At 41.5% G+C, this 19,449-nt stretch overlaps 1 protein-coding gene across 1 annotated transcript in view; it reads right to left on the bottom strand.

Annotated features, from left to right (window-relative positions):
* The window catches only part of LOC117818936 (metal transporter CNNM4), an 83,183-nt gene that overhangs the window by 33,899 nt on the left and 29,835 nt on the right, over positions 1 to 19,449 (bottom strand). Inside the window, exons 2-4 of the mRNA XM_034692079.1 lie at positions 15,069 to 15,212; positions 14,772 to 14,906; positions 9,715 to 9,884 (exon numbers count right to left, since the gene is read on the bottom strand). Of these exons, the coding sequence (XP_034547970.1) occupies positions 9,715 to 9,884; positions 14,772 to 14,906; positions 15,069 to 15,212 (449 nt within the window). The remainder of the gene's footprint in view (positions 1 to 9,714; positions 9,885 to 14,771; positions 14,907 to 15,068; positions 15,213 to 19,449) is intronic.

Here is a 19,449-nt window from a genome sequence, read left to right as displayed (position 1 = left end):
ATACAAAACAAAAGTTCCTCACAGCAGCTTTAATAAACATGTTTACAGCCTGGTACAAAAAACGGCTTGGGTCTATGTCGCTAATTTCTCTATCGGCACACACTACACACGGGGTGAATTTTCTTCTAACGCAACGGTTCAGAAGATATCAAGATTACAAGTTTTGCCCAAATAAGGACATGGCTGACTTGATTGACAGGTGGGAACACTGTAGCTGTTGATGAGGAGGCTCAAACCCCAACTCTTTGTGTCACACTAAGTTTGGATGAGTTCAGCATTTCCAATATGGCTCCCACCGCTGATTGGCTTCAAAACAGCGCTAAGGAACAGATCGGTGACGTCATGGATACCAAGTCTATTATCTTTACAGTCTATGGTCCTGGCAACACAAAGGAAGTACAGCGCATTACAGCAGTCTCCAGGTCTCTACACTGGCTTCCTGTTATTGGAGGATTGATTCCTAAAATCCTCCTCCTGGTATTTGAAGCAATAAATCGTCCTGGCCAAATTATCTCTCATTGTTCCGAGGTTGTCAGATTTGTGATACTTTCAGTCCCCTCACATTAAAATATCTGTCTTTATAGTGGCCAACAACTGCTCAGTGGAAACAGAGACTAAAGGCTGATTTATACTTCTGCGTCGCCCCTACGCAGCAGGGGCTGACGCGGACATGAGCCCCACATACTTGTGCGTCGGTGTGTCCGTGTCGCACAGTAATTCTCCGCCGAAACGCCTGAGGGCAGTGTGGTCTCTCTGATAGCCGGTCGCCTGCTTCCGGTCCCGCTACGATCTCTGTTTACTTTTCCACAGAGTTTCAGAGCGTGTTCTGTTAATCTACAGCTGATACATGTTGCTGTTTATCATACAGACATGATTACATGAAGAATAGAGAGGAGGAGATGAAATACACGGCCGATGTGCGGCCGATGTGCGGGATCCCGGAAGTGTTGTAAATGCGGGAAAGACAAAGCCGCCGAGCGGACCAATCACAGAGCTTGCAGTCCGCGTCGGCTCTACGGGGAGTTACATTTTGGAGGAGGTACACGTCAGCTACATGCGTAGGCCACGGCGTAGGTACGGGAGCTACGCGGACCCCCGGCGTAGGCTACGCCGTTGATTCAACGCAGAAGTATAAATCAGCCTTAAAGCAGGTCTACATCTATTTAGACCTGCTTCTAACATATGATTGCTTTTAAATGTATTTTATTCATGGATTTATTATTCTGTTGTTTTATATGATGTTTTATCCTTAGTGCAGCGTCTTTGAGTTTTTAGAAAAGCCCTTTATAAATAAAATGTATTATTATTACATCATGGAACAGGTGACAGAAAATCTACAACTGGAGACAGACTTTTTTTATGCAAAGTTGGATCTGCATTCGTATTTATTTGGACATGAAACCATGCGATCTGCACGACGTAGCTGAGCTTGGGGTGGACTTGACCCCTGCCTGAAATGACTGTCATTAGGTAATGTTTTATTCTTGTTTTTACCATTTAATTGTATTATTAAGGTATAATTAAACCCAAAACTCTGACATCATGACAACCCTACTTGCTTGTTTGTTATGAAGTATCCAGAACCCTCAGGTCCTCTGGGACAGGTCTCCTCACTATTCCCAGAGCCAGAACTGAGCAGGATGAAGCAGCTTTTAATGTCTCCTAAGGATGAATCCTCAGCTCGGACCAAGAAGAGAGAGCGAAACTTTGACCAAAGATAGAGCGATAGAGAGCGATAACAAGCCTGAGCAGTAAAAAATACCTGTCACCAAGTTTCCCAAAGGTTTCCTGTTTACTATCAAATAACTACACCACAGGAAATGTAGCATACAGGCTGAACATCATTCATACGTTTCCAGGCGCTAGAAGCATGTGAACACAGCGGTGATCTAACTCTGCCTGTGTGCAGACTGACCCTGTCCTGTGAGAAACACTGGGCATCTTTATAGACGCATGAATCACTCTGGTCATAAACAAACAGCCTGTCTGCTGACAGCAAAGATCACTGAAGGAAAAACACACACACACATATGCAGACATACACACACACACACACATATGCAGACATACACACTATAAAAGGGGTGGAAAAAGGTCAGTGAATTATCTCTATCTGAGGTTCTTAGTTCTCACGAGTCTACCCGACTCCCACACATCAGACGTACACAAAAATGTTAAAAATTTAAACAAACATGTTACTGTACACACAAACACATGCACGCACACACACTCCAGTTATTCTGTTATATGTATTAATCTCTGTCAGTCCACCAAGCAGCAACCTCCAGGGATGAACACAAAGCCAATGCAAGCGCAAAAAACTGCAGTTCCTTGAGTGTCCACCAGAGGCTGGCTGCAAAAACAAAGGATTCCCATTAGGTCCCATGTTGAAAAGCTAAAATTATTGCTTTATTATAAAGCATGTATTAAGATAACATAAAGGCAAGGAGTCATAGGATTGCATTATGGAATGACGAACTGTTCTCCAGGAGGCTAAAGGCCCCGTTTCTGAGGTGATCATGAGCTAGCTTGAGTCGGCAGTTCACTAATGACCGCCACCATCCTTGGTCTTCATAACTCCTCTTCAGAAACCAATAAGTGACGTCTCACACCTCTTTTCGACAATTGAGAACCGGTTTTCGTGTTTCCGCTGTGAGTGAACCGGCTCCTGGCCAGGAAAACCGGTTCCAGAGCGGCTCCAACTCTTTGCTGGTCTAGAACCACGAACCACTTACTTCAGGGGCAAGGTTGCCATGATCAAAAACACAAACCAAACATGTTTCCCCCCCATTGTCCTGCAGCGAATAAAATAAAAAAGACTAATGGATTCTGAGGCAAAGCAGCGGTCGGCTGAGGAGACAAGCTGCCGTTGCACGCCATCATTTTTGTTGTGAGGGAAAGTTCACGCTAGCACTGCTGGGAAAAGAGGTCACGTAAATCTGACATCATATCATGCCTCTTTCACGGCCTCCAGCTCAAGCAGGTGCCATGTTGGTTCGCAAGTTCAACCAGCTCCAAACCAGCGCGAGCACCAGCCTGGAAATACAACCCATTTCACGGTGGTTGAAAAGAGGTAGAGCTGGGTGATTAACAGAATTAATTCGATTAATTCGATTTTATTTTTTCAATCGATATGAACAAAAATTAAATCTTAACATCGAGTTTAATGTCTCCCAGGCTCTCTACTATTTTGACCTGGTCCACGTAATACACACAGTCACCACACCAGGAGGACTGGCGCTGTATCATAAACAGACTGCGGTCAACATTCGTTTGCGCATGACTGATAGACGAGTAAGAGAAACACACAAACTCAGGATATACATGAGGGATGTTAGCTTGGTCTCTACCTGCAGCAGGTGTCCTTTATGAACCAGCTCTCCTCACCTCCATGCATCTGTCTCATCTTCATTGATGATTTTTACCCCCCTGGTGTGCGTTAGTGACAAAGACACAACCGGGGGGACGTCTGTTTAATATTTGATGTTTGACGTTGTTGCCGTGGATACCGTAAAAAGCTCCGTGTCTACAGCTCGATTTAATCCAGTTCGGTGAAACATCAGACACATTTAGTAAGTTTGGATCAACTCCTCGTCGTCAAAGATGAAGATGCATTTCAGAGTGCCGTGAACTGACGGTCTGTCCAGTGTGCCTGTCACTGCAGGTGCATTCAGGGACCGTCGTAAAAGAGCAATACAGCCCTTATATTGTGTTTATGGCATTTTTATTTGAATCAAGAGAATCAAAATATCTTCATAGTGGTCACATCAAGAATGTTTCCTTTTTGCTTTTTAGCAGTTAGAGGCTAAATCATTAAACTTAAGATATTACACAAAAGTGTTAAAAGAGTGAAATATTGACTATTTAAACACTTGGTATAACCCTGATACCGATATCTGATCCACTACATGAATTATTTTAAAGAGAGAAAATGATTTGGCAAAAATCAAAGAGTAAAATGTGACTGAAACTAGACTGAGACTAAAAAGGGCTGAAAAGACTAAAATGTGACTAAAACCAACATTTTTGTCTAAAGACTAAGACTAAATCTAAAATAGCCGCCAAAATTTACACTAGTGCCCATGCAAGTGTTGTTAAAATGACCTCAGCAAAAGTTATATTGCCTATACAGTTATATGCTGATGTTTTGGCATCCAATAAAAAAAACATTTTTTGAATTTTGTTTAATTGTGTTTATTTACACAGAAAAATCGATTAAAATCGTGAATCAGATTTTAAGCTGAAAAAATCGAGATTTAACTTTTTGGCTATATCACCCAGCCCTAAAGAGAGGTATCAGAGACTACGTCCATGTTTCATATAGTCTTTGCATTCTTCTAGCTCTGGCTTTTGTGCACCAAATCAAACCTCTGTGCTTGAATGTTTTTAAAAGCAGTCATCTTTGAAACTCACAAAAGACTCATTGGTCTTTAAGGATCAGAACAGATGCATGGTTATCTCTTTGATGCATTCCTCCTCTGGTCAATGCCTAGTGTTGACATTACCTACATGAAACTCATTCACTAGTAGCAGTTAATGTAGCCTCAAGCTGTTAGCCTCCACAGCTACCGTCCAGAAATGATTTGAATTGCTAATTTTTAGCCTCCAGACCAAACCGACACTGACTCACGTGTGTGTCTCTTGTTTAACTAAGTGAAGCCTTTCAGTCTGAAAAGGCAAGCTGTATATCTCAGAAACACTTCTGTTTTATTTATTGATATGCTTCCAGTCAGTCTATAAGATCGAGCTATAAAAAGGAACAAAAATCCACATGCGACCCTCCCTTCAGTTCTCAAACACGGCTGCCAAAAGGTGTAATCTCTGCGTCCTAATCAACACGTCTCCACCCTAAAAAGACTCTCTGAAAGAATGAGCTGCTGTCTCACATCCAAAAATAACCGGTGCTAAATTTGAATGATGTCATTGTGTGACTTTCCTTCCCCCTCTTCACTATCCCTCCTCTCCCTCCCCGTCTCTGCTCTTCCTCTGTTTCCAAATAAGCTCTCCTGGAATGTGAGAGCATAATTTTGTTTACAGGACAAATATAAGCAGCAGCATGAAAACTCAAACACAGGCTCGGTTCGCGACTCTTCAGAGGAACGAGAATTTACCTGTAGCTACTGGAAGGAATATTCATCCGCCGATAAGCCAAAGAAAGTAGTCCCTCTTGTCAAATCAGGACGATGTTCTGTATTTTGGACGCTCAGAGACTTACCTTGTTCTACCTGAGTTTGAGATCAACTTGAGGTGTTGTTGTTGACAAAGAACAAAGTGAAATCAGTGTTTTGAGACAACACTACGGATGAATGAAACACTCTGTTTGTAATCCAGCTGAAGCCCCTAGGATTTTCTGCAGAGTCACACTCCCGATACACAAATATTCCCAACCACTTACTCCAGCTCGTGGAAAAAATTCCCTTCCTGGCACTCTGACTCTAAATGCCACTCTCCCCCAAAAAAGGTCCCAGTGGATTATTCCACATGTGGGGTCCCTCTACAACATCCTGCACATCCGGCCTCCCACTGGTAAAGTGAAAATCTCACTGGAGGAGAGCAGCGGGGGGAAAGTGGAAGTGATCCCTGGATTACTGGACCCGGCTAATGACTGTTTGTGCACAGCGGCATAAAAAGACGTGTGGGAAATCAATGTGTGTCAGAGAGATTAAGACTCTGGAGCGTGAGTTTCCCACCCAGCTGAGTTTGAGTGCATGTGTACATGTACACAGAGTGGATGTAGCAGACGAGCGATGGCAGCGCTGGTGGTTTTCTTGTTTGTTTACAATGTGTAAACAAGCACAAAGAGGTGGATATTTTCAGGATGGAAACAGTGGGGAAAGTTATAATGAGAGCTGAAGGAGGCCGCTCAATCAATCAACTCTTTTATATACAGTGGGGCAAAATAGGATTTTGTCAGCCACTGATTTTGCAAGTGCTCCCACTTAGAAAGATGAGAGAGGTCTGTAATTTTCATCAGAAGTACACTTCAACTATGAGAGACAAAATGAGAAAAAAAATCCAGGAAATCACATTGTAGGATTTTTAAAGAATTTCTTTGTAAATTATGGTGGAAAATAAGTATTTGGTCACCCACAAACAAGCAAGATTTCTGTCTCTCACAGACCTGTAACTTCTTCTTTAAGAAGCTCTTCTGTCCTCCACTGGTTACCTGTATTAATGGCACCTGTTTGAACTGGTTATCTGTATAAAGACACCTGTCCACAGCCTCAAACAGTCACACTCCAAACTCAACCATGGCCAAGACCAAAGAGCTGTCGAAGGACACCAGGAAGAAAATTGTGGACCTGCACCAGGCTGGGAAGAGTGAATCTACAATAGGCAAGCAGGTTGGTGTGAATAAATCAACTGTGGGAGCAATTGTAAGAAAATGGAAGACATACAAGACTATTGATAATCTCCCTCGATCTGGGGCCCAAGGCAAGATCTCATCCCGTGGGGTCAAAATGATCACGTGGCTGGGTCTTCCAGCATGACAATGATCCCAAACACACCGCTCGGGCAACGAAGCTCCGTAAAAAGCATTTCAAGGTCCTGGAGTGGCCTAGCCATCGGACTTCCACCAGATCCGTGTCCAGTCTGTCTCCAAGGATTCTCTTCTTCCTCTCCTCATCCATGTCGTCTCTCTGGTCCTCTGAAAACCTCTGACCTGTTGACTCCAGGTCTGGCTCCGCTCATCATGATGGTTTGTTGTTGTAGTTAAGTGAAATACGATCTGGTGATAACACAGAGTGTTTTATTCTGAAAATTAACCGGATGTTTTCATTTAGTTTTGGTGCCTGACTTTCTGTCCTGCTCCATCTGCTCTGTTGAGATTGATGCGTCGTGCTCCGGCATCCGGCAAAAATAGAAGTCGTGGCAGAGTAGCATCATGCTAACAGAGCTAACACCGGACACGAACGCCACATTGGAAGGATTTCACCTGCTGTGGGCGGACAGGACACAGGAGAGCAAGACTAAACTAACTGGGGAAGAAGGCCAGCTCAGTCCTGGACTCTGTGGAGGTGGTGGCTGACAGGAGAATTATGTCGTCTTTGATGAACATTTCTTTTCTATATTCTTGTTGAAATTCTTGTACTGTGCACCTTCTTGTTTGCTGCTGTAACTCCATGAATTTCCCCGTTGTGGGACAAATAAAGGAGTATCTTATCTTATCTGATCCTGAGGGCTCCGACCTGCCAGCTGGAACTCAATGAGGCGGATCCAGTGGAAGTTATCACATTGCCCTGAGACAGACTTGACACAGATCTGGTGGAACTGGGCCGTAATTTTTACTACATGATGGCCGACGATGCAACACAGCCCTACGCTATGATGACAGTTTTAGCATTTATATCAGTACTACGTGCAAACAGAAGGATGTGCAGACCTCTTTCCCGCTGACCTTTTTTCTTTTTGCGTATGTCACTCCCCACTCTCTCTCCCTGGTTTACTGCAGTGCTGTATCAATAATCATGTTAAGAGTCTGGGTGTCATCCTCAATACTACGTCTGTCTCTCTCCCCCAACAGTTCACACCCTGGTCACCTCCAGCCTAGACTACTGCAACTCCCTTCTTTTTGGTGTACCAGACAAATCCATCCATAAACTTCCACTAGTTCAAAATTCTTCTGCCCACATCATCACCAGAACAGCTCTAACCAGCCACATCACACCTGTCCTGCAGCAACTCCACTGGCTTCCCATTAAACACTGCATCATTTTCAAGATTCTGTTCCTCACTTTCATCAGAGTTCAGAGATGTTGAGTGTTTAAGGAGAGTTTGGCTTTGATCTCCTGCAGCGCTGGCTCTCCACCAACCCTGAGTATTAAAACCCTTAAAGCAGCAGGATAATCTCCTTGCAGAGTTGATCAACTTTGGATTATTTGTGCTTGTTGATATAACACCAAGCAGGTTGAGAAGCCAGACTCTGGTCTTAATTACTCTGGTCTGAGGGATTTCCTTTAAGTTCCTGTGTGGAGGTTTTAGCGGATTATAAAACACTGAAAGTTGCTGAAAGTAAAGCTGAATTAATTTTTAAGTCTATAAACACAGATGGGAGTCAGGCGTCAGTCAAAGTAGTTTACCTTATTCTGATATTATTGATCAGTGATACATTTCTACACTTGAAGAAAGCATGGTGACTTTTTTTAATGTAGCCTCCATGATAAGAGAGCTGATTTTCACTGTGGTCTGTGTGTATGACAACATCTTTTCTGACGCTGCAGCAAATATTACACGGCCGCAATCCTTTCTATCCTTCTTCAACACTCAGAAAATTTTGTAGATTAATGACCCAACTGCCCTCCCATGTCTGTATCTTTTTTTTCATTTTTATCTTTTTATTTATTTATTTTCATTTCTGATTAATTCATTTTATTGTATTTTTTATTTTTTTTAATTTATGTAAGTCTGTCTGTATGTCTGTATGTCTGTATGTCTGTATGTATGTCTGTATGTATGTCTGTATGTATGTCTGTATGTCTGTATGTATGTTAGTATGTCTGTATGTATGTATGTCTGTGTGTGTGTATGTATGAATGTCTGTATGTATGTCTGTATGTATGTCTGTATGTATGTATGTATGTATGTATGTATGTATTTATTATCATCATCATCATTATTATTATTATTATTATTTTAATAATTATTATGTATCTATTTTTATTTTTGTGAGATAAGTCATGTTCTTTTCTTTGTTCTACTAAATAATATAAAAATGTACATTCTGCTTTCTTTTATGTATTTATTTATCTATTTATTTATTTATTTATCTATTTATCTATTTATCTATTTATTTATTTATCTATGTATTTATTTATTTATCTATTTATCTATTTATTTATTTATCTATGTATTTATTTATTTATTTATTTATTTATTTATCTATGTATTTATTTATTTATTTATCTATGTATTTATCTATTTATCTATTTATCTATGTATTTATTTATTTATTTATTTATTTATTTATTTATTTATTTATTTATTTATTTTCTTCGACTATTTGAGATGCACAGTTCTTTGTTAAAATTGTCACATATTCTACATTTCTTTGCTTTTGATTGTCGTTCTCAATCTTGATCTGTCGCTCTACATTTAACATATTTCTTTATAAAACATAAATAAAAAAAAGAAAAAGAAAAACGCAATATCTTTCTACTCCCCTTGTGTTGTTTTTTTGTGTTGTTTTTGTTCAGCAGCTCCAGCAAAGTAACTCAACTTACTGCTGAAGCTTCAAACACACAAACTTTAGCAAACACAGACACACTTTGCTTTATCAACAGTTTCTGGACCCCTGATGGGTCTCTGACTCCGTGAGCGACGCCCACCTCCATCTGTCACAAACTCACAGCTGAGTTTAACAACAAGGCGTCGCTGAGTGCCCGTGAGCTGTGAATGATGAGTTGACAGGTGGAGGGAGAAGAGGAAGGGGTGGAGATAATGGTGACAGATAGAAAGAGGAAGAGGAAGAGTGTGTGTGTGAGGCCAGACTGATTATCCTACAGCCTTTATTCAGGCAGAGCTTTGGAGGGCGGTTTGTGTTCATCGCAGTGAGTCAGAGCGCTGTAGTAGAAATAAGCCTGACATCAGGCCGTACATAAAAGGCAGTGACGCTTATATCACATGACCAGTGAGCGACCGGTGCCATCTTCATGCATGCAAAGGAAGCTGAATGAATGATATCAACAAGCAGCACTTTTTAAAAGGTCTACATACCTGCAGGATGAGGACGAAGTAGTCGACAGGCTTGCCCCTCTGGTAGACGTAGTGATGGAACGAGCGCTTGTCGTTGTCGTTGAACTTGATCTCCTGGATCACGTCGGGATGGCGAAGGATCCTCAGCAGCACTTTGTCTGAGATCTGAGCCGGGCTGAACAAGCTCACCTCTGTGGGAGGAGACCAGGAAAAGGTCAGTATATCACTTAAATAAAAGTCTTGTCCGTGTTGTAGTTAATAAAACGTCCCTGGATGCAGACACACAAATAAGTAGCAGGAACTCTCTGACTATAACTCATCAAGGTTCCTGTCTTTCAGTCATTCATGCTGTCATCTGTAGTAAAACATCTCATTACATAACAAGGTGTGTGCCAAGTACATGTGTTAAACATCTCCGGCTGCACATAAACTCCACCGAGACAAACTTAATGAACTCAAAGGATTACAGGGATTAGGGACTAAGTGATCAAGAAGAATTACATTCAGCATCTGATGTTGAAAGTCACATTAATGGATAAACAACTGCAGCATGGCCTGTGCTGCAAACTACAGTCAAATATAAGTTGACAGAAAGAAAGAAAATTCATCTTTATTTTTTGATAGACTGTCTTTATATATTTTTATCACTCTTTTTTCATCAATATATATATTGGTCTAAGAGGTCCCCAAAACATGTCTTTAAAGTTTATGCTCAAAAAAACACTTTGAAATCAGATTTTGGCATGCCTGAAAAGCCCTCTTCTTCAGCCCTCCTCAGAACAGTCTGTTTTCTCTCTGACCACGCCCCCTCAGGAAGTGGATGTGGATCGTATTACTTCAACCCTCTGAATCTGATCCAGAATCTGATCCTGACGGAGAGGCGCCTGCAGCAGGACCTTTCTGAACCACTGGTCACAGATTTAGTGTTTCTTGTTGTTTTATTTGTCAGTATGTCGACGTGTGTCTTGGTACACAGCTACGAACATGTAGCTATGCTAACTAGCGCTAGCACTTATCCATGATAAATAAAAATCATCCACTAGATCTTTAAATCTGCAGACGTGGGGAGTAAAACCGACCTCTGCCAGAAAGGCAGCAGGACCTTTCTGAAGGATTGGTCACAGATTCTGTGTTACTTGTTGTTTTATTTGTCAGTATGTAGACGTGTGTCTTGGTACACAACTACAGCTATGAAAATGTAGCTATGTAGCTATGCTAACTAGCGCTAGCACTTTTCCATGACAAATAAAAATCATCAACTAGATCTTCAAATCTGCAGACGTGGGGAGTAAAACCGACCTTTGTGTTTATTAAGACAGCCTACAACTAGCATGCCTCTCTCCTAAGCTCCTTGTTAGCACACATGTGTGCAGGGAATGAAAAACAGAGGAGGGGTTGAGTTGTATTTTATACAGTCTATGAGCTGAACAAGCTCCGAGCTCTGACTCCGTGACAGACCGGATATTGTTGTTACGTAACAAAAACACTGAAGTCTGAAACGGCTCGTTTCACACACATTTACAGAAAGGTGGAGAAATCAGAACAGGGGCAGAATGGATTTTTTTGCATTCTCGGGGGTTTGTAGACATGCCAGGGAAACATATTTCAGGTAGAGAACCATTAAAAAGTCGATTTTGCATGATATGTCACCTTTAATATTTGACTTTTATTTTTTTCATACTGTTCATAAGAGCTCTGTAACGACCGAATTTCCTTCCCCGGGATAAATAAAGTATTTCTGATTCTGATTTTTGAGGTTCAATTTCCGAGTTTAGAGCTGTTGCTAATGCTTTGACACAATTCATCAATAGTTTTTAAAGTTTCTTGATGAAATCTCATTGAATGCAAGACAGTATGAAGCATACAGAGCATTTTGCAACAGTAAACACTGGGGAGAAGCCCTCTGACATTGAGGTCGTGGCCCCTCAAGTTTTTGCATTTGTTTTAGGTCTTTCTCCTGATTTCTTTTTGGCCTTAAACCTAAAAAAAATAGTTCTTGTTTTCTCCTTTTTATAAGACAAGGAATAAGTGAAAGCAAATTTGTAAAGCAGGATGAAATTAACAGACTAAGACAGTTGGAGTCGTTTTCTGAATCTAGTTTATGTCATTTTACTCATTTTATCTTAAAGCCGACAGAGAAGTATCAGCTTATACTCTGAAGATCGTGATATGAGAAGATTAAAGCAGTCTGTGTTAAATCTAGTTCTGTACAGTGATGTTGATTGATGTGCCTGTGAACAGAAAAAAGGTGACATGTATGTGGTTTACATTTCTTTCTCAAACAGACTGTGAGCGCCTTCGACCCCGCCTAAACCGGGAACAAAGAAAGAGTCCACCCTGCAAACAAAAACCCTCTGCTGCTCACAGTGAGAGGCGAGGCATACACGAGGTCGCTGTCGACATTCATCGTGTTGGAGGCACACACTCCTTTCACTCAGGTTAACGTATTACATGAACGAGTTCTGCAGGTTTACTCAATGAGAAAACAAAAACGTGAGCGACGGATGAAGTGATACAGGAAACTTTCACAGCCTTCACATGTAGTGTTTGCTCGGTCTGTTAATGAAATCTACAACAAAACCTTTCTAAACAGGAGAGTCCTCAGAGATGTGTGGAGAAGCTTTACATCAAAGTGACATAATGCAAGGGGGCGGAGCCAGACTTTTTGATTTGGGTGGCCGAAGGAGGATACTGACTAATGTAGGGGTCAGTGGCGGAGCAAGGGGTGACCAGGGGTGACCATGGCCACCTCTGAAAACTGATTGGCCACCACTGTGGCCACCCTGAAATTCTTAAACATGATTGGCTGTTTGCCATGTCAGAGGCATTACTTATATTCAAATCAGCTATTGTGTTTCAGCAAGCTGCAGAGACAGTAGTTCCTGTGGATTTGAGTATTGTTTTTGTTAATGCTTTGACTTTGGACAATCATCTTAATTTTCGAGTCCTTAAAGAGTTCAGTTCAGCAGATTTAAAGGTGACATATCACGCTTTTTTCATCAATATATATTGGTCTAAGAGGTCCCCAAACATGTCTTTAAAGTTTATGCTCAAAAAAACACTTTGAAATCAGATTTTGGTCTGCCTGAAAAACCCTCTTCTTCAGTCCTCTTCAGAACGCTCTGTTTTCCCTCTGACCACGCCCCCTCAGGAAGTGGATGTGCCTCGGCTGTCCAGCACGTTGATCTAATGTTTACATGTTGGCTGAATATACACGGCTGCTCAGAGATCACGTTACTTCAACCCTCTGAATCTGATCCAGAATCTGATCCTGACTGAGAGGCGCCTGCAGCAGGACCTTTCTGAAGGATTGGTCACAGATTTTGTGTTCCTTGTTGTTTTATTTATCAGTATGTCGACGGGTGTCTTGGTACACAGCTACAACTACGAACATGTAGCTATGTGGCTATGCTAATTAGTGCTAGCACTTATCCATAATAAATAAAAATCATCCACTAGATCTTCAAATCTGCAGACGTGGGGAGTAAAACCGACCTTTGTGTTTATTAAGACAGCCTACAACTAGCATGCCTCCCTCCTAAGCTCCTTGTTGGCACACATGTGTGCAGGTAATGAAAAACAGAGGAGGGGTTGAGTTGTATTTTATACAGTCTATGGGCTGAACAAGCTCCGAGCTCTGACTCCGTGACAGACCGGATATTGTTGTTACGTAACAAAAACACGGAAGTCTGAAACGTCTCGTTTCACACACATTTACAGAAAGGTGGAGAAATCAGAACAGGGGCAGAATGGATTTTTTTCATTCTCGGGGGGTTTGTAGACATGCCAGGGACACATATTTCAGGTAGAGAACCATTAAAAAGTCCATTTTGCATGATATGTCACCTTTAAATGTTGACACTCTGTTGAGTTACATTTTTAATGTTAAAGTTAGAAATCTACAGAAATGTAACATTTGTTAAATTATTTTATGAAAAGAAGTTAAAGTAGATGTGATTATTGGAAGTAACCCTCCTAGGTTTGGGGTAAGCCCCTAATGTTTTTCACGCCTGGCCAACCCTTCAACAGTCAGTGCCCCAGTTTGGCCACCCAAGTCCAAACTGTGCGGCTCCGCCACTGGCAGGGGTGCCAAGAAGTATGTGGATGCATACATGGATAACTAGCATTTCTTTAACAATTTTAAATAGAGAATGGTTAACTAATGTTGTGTTGGCCGTTCATTTATCCAGTAACAGCGTTTTTGTGGACTGAGAAAAGTACCTCATATAATAATTTACTTAAAAAAAGAACTGTCCCTTTAAAGAAGTATTAAACAGCCACAGCAGCTTGTTGCATCACTGACCAAATACTTGATTTCAACACAAGTCCTGCCTCTGTCAGAGTTCAAGAGGGGCCCTACGTCTGGATCCTCCCCTGCATCATGCATATGTGGAGTTTGTGGGTTTGCTGTGTGTAAAATGTCTTTCTCAAAGATCAGTGATGTCATATGTCAAATACAAAGGCAACATATAGGAGGCAGTCTGAAAAGAGCTGCATGATCATCATAGTTATCAGGGGACAGAAACTCCCCAAGCAGAATCCCAATCTGTGCATTGTAACAAGAAAGCAGAAGTAAGTCTCTATCCCTGCAGGGACTCAGACCGTGACTTCCTCATGTGTTAGGTGTCTGTGAGTCCAGGAAGTGCTACGTCATACTAGCAGTGGTTAGCCGTAGCTGCTCCTGGCAGAGCATATCAGCTAACGCTTGCTAACTGGACGTATTGCGACACGCTCTCAGGCGATTTGTAGCAGTGTGGAGGAATCACATCCAGCTGGCTCGCCTCCAGAGTCTTCTTGTAGTGGTAAGCACGGGCAGGCTTACCGCTCCGATCTTAAATAGATCTCCAGAGTAAATAAACCCATTTAAAGCTCCTCCCTGCCTGTGTGCATGCTCAGACCTGCTGAGCATGTTGTATGGCAAGAAGACAGAATCCATCCTGAGAATGAACATGCAGAGTCTACTCGCAGAGGACATGTGTGTGAATGTGCAGCTGGATTACAGCTCATAAATAATCTACAGGCTGTGTTTGAGTATTAGTGTTTTGAGTGGCTGTGTGTGTGAATCATTCATTCTCTACCTGTAGCCAGGAAGCGATGAGCAGCCAGCAGCAGCTGAGGAGAGACCTTCACTTTTGATTCGCTCTCATGTTTGAAGGCAGAGAAGTCTCTCTTGTTCTTGTTGGGCGCCACCTTTTTCCTGGTGCGGTTATCAGCTGAGAAGAAGACACACATCAGATCAAGTTAGTTCAGTCATTTACAGCTCAATCTTGATCCCTATACAACAAATTAACTTCTTGAAAACAATCAGTTTACAATAGTCTCAAAGATTAAACATCAATAATAAATAAGTAATGAATTAAATACAGGAAACTTACTGTAAAGATCAGATTCATCAAGGATCTCTGATTTGATAATCTCCTCGATCACGTCTTCTAAGGTGACCAGACCGAGCACCTCGTAGAAAGGATCTCCCTCCCCCTCATTGTTCACCTTCTGCACGATGGCAAGGTGGGATTTTCCTGAAGTGGAAGAGAGAGTTCAAAGACATAAGTGGGTTTTTTAGCTAAACAAAACATTCAAGCCTTCAAGCCTTTGATTCTAGTACACAGAAAGTAACGCTAAAGACACAAATGTGACCTGGGACTTCCACCAGATCCGTGTCCGGTCCCTCTCCAGGCTCTCTCATCCATCAACACCCACTGGTTGCACTTTCAGATTGAGCACGGAGCAGGACCGCCAGACAGCTGGAGTCATGTGACCGCTGTAATAACTGCATTAATGAATATCCTCCTCCTTTCTTTATCCATGTTGTCTTTCTGGTCCTCTGAAAACCTCTGACCTGTTGACTCCAGGCCTGGCTCCACTCATCATGACGGTTTGTTGTTGTAGTTAAGTGAAATACGATCTGGTGATAACTAGGGTTGCAAAACTCCTGGAATTTTCATGGGAATTTATGGGAATAAAGAGGAATAAGCCAGGAATTTACTAAATTGAAGGTTGGCTCTTAATAGGGAACTTAAATATAGTTGGGTAAAATATATTTTAGCATAATCCTGACTAAAACAACCAGATTTCATGCAAGTACAGTTGAATATCTATGCTATTCCTCGATCACATGGACATAGCACACTGCTTACTGCAGGGCTATTGAGACCACGCCCCCTCCATGGACTGTGCATTCCTCCATCACATGCACACATGATTTCTAGAGTCCTGAGGCTTAAGAAGCTTGAGGGAAGATGCTTTTTTATTTGCATGTTGAATGGGACTTTTTTGGAGGGAGAGGTGTTCTTTTCATTTAACATTTTGAATGGGACTTTGTTGGGATTGCATTTTTGTTCATTTTTGAATGGGTTGGGTCTGGGGGATGAGTAATATTTAACTTAACATTCATGTTTTTGTTCTTCAAATGAAAGAATTGATTGTTCAATAAAATATGTAACACTTGATAAAGTTCTACTTAAAATACTTAAAAAAATATATTTATGCTTGGATATGATACCTTTCCATTAGATTACCAGTTAATTCCCATAATTCTCATGGAATGTTTCCAATTTGGTTTTGTTCCACCCCTTTGCAACCATAGTGACAACACAGAGTGTTTTATTCTGAAAATTAACGGGATGTTTAATCTGTTTTGGTGCCTGACTTCCTGTCCCGCTCCATCTAAATCTGTTGAAATGTATGCATCTCTGATCAGGAGGGCTCTGACCTGCCGGATCAGAGACGGAGTGGGAACACAACGGAGTGGATCCAGTGGAAGTTAACACTTTGATTAGAACAGAAAGCTATCAGATCTGATGTTGTGACGGATCGGAGACCGACCGGATTGGGCTGTGATGCTGGTTTAGTGACCAGAGAAGCTGTGAAATATAAAGTAAGGAATTAATTTCAGCATTTGAACTACTTCCTCAATAAACCTCACCCAAACAGATGAAAATAGAACCATGAACTAAATTAAAAGTGTAAAGATGATGTCAACATTATTTTGCTCCTTCTTGCATTGAAGTAAATTCTTCAGCAGCTTTGAAAATCTGCTCTGCCCTCAAAATAGCAAAGCTCACAAAGTCATGTGAGGTAATGATCGCTCCTAAAGGGTTTATAATATTAGAGTACATAATCTCGTGCAGGGCTGTGGGTGTCTTTAACCACATATTGGTTAAACATATTGTTCACTACCTCTTCATCACATCACAGCTCTTAGCTCATTCAGTCAACTTTAGAAACCTAACCGAGCCCCTCAATCATGAGAAACAATCCTATCATGACAGGTTCCTTTCTGATAGCAGCTTTTCTCGCAACAATAAACCAACAGCCCACTCCCTCTGCTTGCACCATATATAACCTGTTAATGTGTACAGGCCGTTATAGTTTGGGTTGGGTCTGGACTTTGGCCAAGAGAGTTACTGTATGAGGCAAAAACACACACAAGGAGCACAAACGCAACTGAAGTCCTCACATGACAAACCGGTCAAAGTGCAGATGGAGTCGGGCGTATGGGCTGCACACTTGTGTTCAAAGCAGGTGAAAAGTCGGTTCTTGGTAGAGCTCTGAATAATGAATGATGCACTCAGACTATATCTGGGAATTAGGACCCCAGGTGGATTGTTTTCTCCTCATCAATTCAAGCTAAAAACAGATATGAGGGTTACCAACTGCTAACAACTGTTCTGAAGTAGTGTGCTGATAGATCAGGATACAAAACAAAGCAAAACAATATACAAACAATGCAATACAATACACTACAATATAAAATGATACGATACGACAGACTACCGAAAGACACAATATCATACGATATGTACCATACGACACGACATGTAAGACATGGCACAACATCATACGATATGATACTACGCTACATTTTAGGACACGGAACGACAAAATACAACATTATACAACACGACACGATACGATACAACACGACGCAATATCATAGGATACGACAGGAGAAAATACGACATCACATGTTAGACATGGCACGACACCATATGATACAACCAAGCGGCAACCTTCGGTCTAAAAATATGAGTCCGATGCGGAAATGCTAAAAGCTGCAGTTCATCAAGAATCCGCTTTAGGTTGGCTCCGGAAGTACCAGAAGTCACATACACATGAATGGGAAAAGGCCGATCTTTACAGCATTAAAGGTGACATATCACGCTTTTTTCATCAATATATATTGGTCTAAGAGGTCCCCAAAACATGTCTTTAAAGTTTATGCTCAAAAAACCACTTTGAAATCAGATTTTGGCATGCCTGAAAAACCCTCTTCTTCAGTCCTCCTCAGAACAGTCTGTTTTCTCTCTGACCACGCCCCCTCAGGAAGTGGATGTGCCGTCGGCTCTCCAGCACGTTGATCTAATGTTTACATGTTGGCTGAATATACACGGCTGCTGTTACTTCAACCCTCTGAATCTGATCCAGAATCTGATCCTGACGGAGAGGCGCCTGTAGCAGGACCTTTCTGAACCATTGGTCACAGATTTAGTGTTTCTTGTTGTTTTATTTATCAGTATGTAGACGTGTGTCTTGGTACACAGCTACGAACATGTAGCTATGTGGCTATGCTAACTAGCGCTAGGACTTATCTATGATAAATAAAAATCATCCACTAGATCTTCAAATCTGCAGACGTGGGGAGTAAAACCGACCTCTGCCAGAAAGGCAGCAGGACCTTTCTGAAGGATTGGTCAAAGATTCTGTGTTTCTTGTTGTTTTATTTGTCAGTATGTCGACGTGTGTCTTGGTACACAGCTACAGCTACGACATGTAGCTATGCTAACTAGCGCTAGCACTTATCCATGATAAATAAAAATAGGTGCTAGGAGGCTCAAACTCCGCCTCTTTATGTCACACTGGCTCCACAGCAGCAATATGGCTGCCACCGCCGATTGGCCTCAAAACAGCTCTTCAGAAACAGATGGGTGACGTCACGGATACTACGTCCATATTTTATACAGTCTATGGGTACAACACAACACAATATGACATAGGATACGAGTAGACAAATTACGACACCATACAACGCCATATGATACAACGTGACACAATACAACACAACTTGACACAGCTTCACAGGATACGACATGTTAGACCCAGCACGACAACATACAATACTGTATGATAGGATACGACACAACGTGACATCATAGGATATGACACGACAAAATACGATACCACACGACACAACATGCTAGACACGGCACAACAGCATACAATAAGACAGCTAACCTAACAGCTACAGGGTGCCCTCCAAGTAGTCAAGTGATCCTTGCTCTTAATTATGCAAAATTTGTACATTTAATATCTTCAAAAATAACTAGTTGTACAAAAGAATTCCCCCCATACAGTGTGTGATGATAGAGAAGAAAGCTATACAGACCAAAACCAGTTTGGAACCAGGCGGTAAACTTGTTTATTATTGCTGTGAAAATCAGCTTTTTTGAATGGGTGTGTATGTGGTATATGTGGTTTATGTGGTATGTTTACTACTACTACTCAGGCATTGTTTATTGACCACAAGCTACCTAATCTGGAAAAAGGTTTAAGAAGAAGAGTAGGTAGAGCGATCCATCACCTGTGTTTGTTTCCAAAATGAGAGCAGGAGATCAATGGGATTTACAAAGAGCTCATATGACAAGCAATTAAAAGCAGATCACAGGCTGTAAATGTTTGTCTTCGTCTATGTGTGTCCTTGATGCCTGCTGGTTAAAGGCGGCACTGCTGCTACAATAACACAAACACACTCCACAT

Source organism: Notolabrus celidotus, chromosome 9 (assembly GCF_009762535.1).
Source record: "Notolabrus celidotus isolate fNotCel1 chromosome 9, fNotCel1.pri, whole genome shotgun sequence".
NCBI classification, from domain to species: Eukaryota; Metazoa; Chordata; class Actinopteri; order Labriformes; family Labridae; genus Notolabrus; species Notolabrus celidotus.
This window is presented reverse-complemented; position numbering and strand designations above follow the sequence as displayed.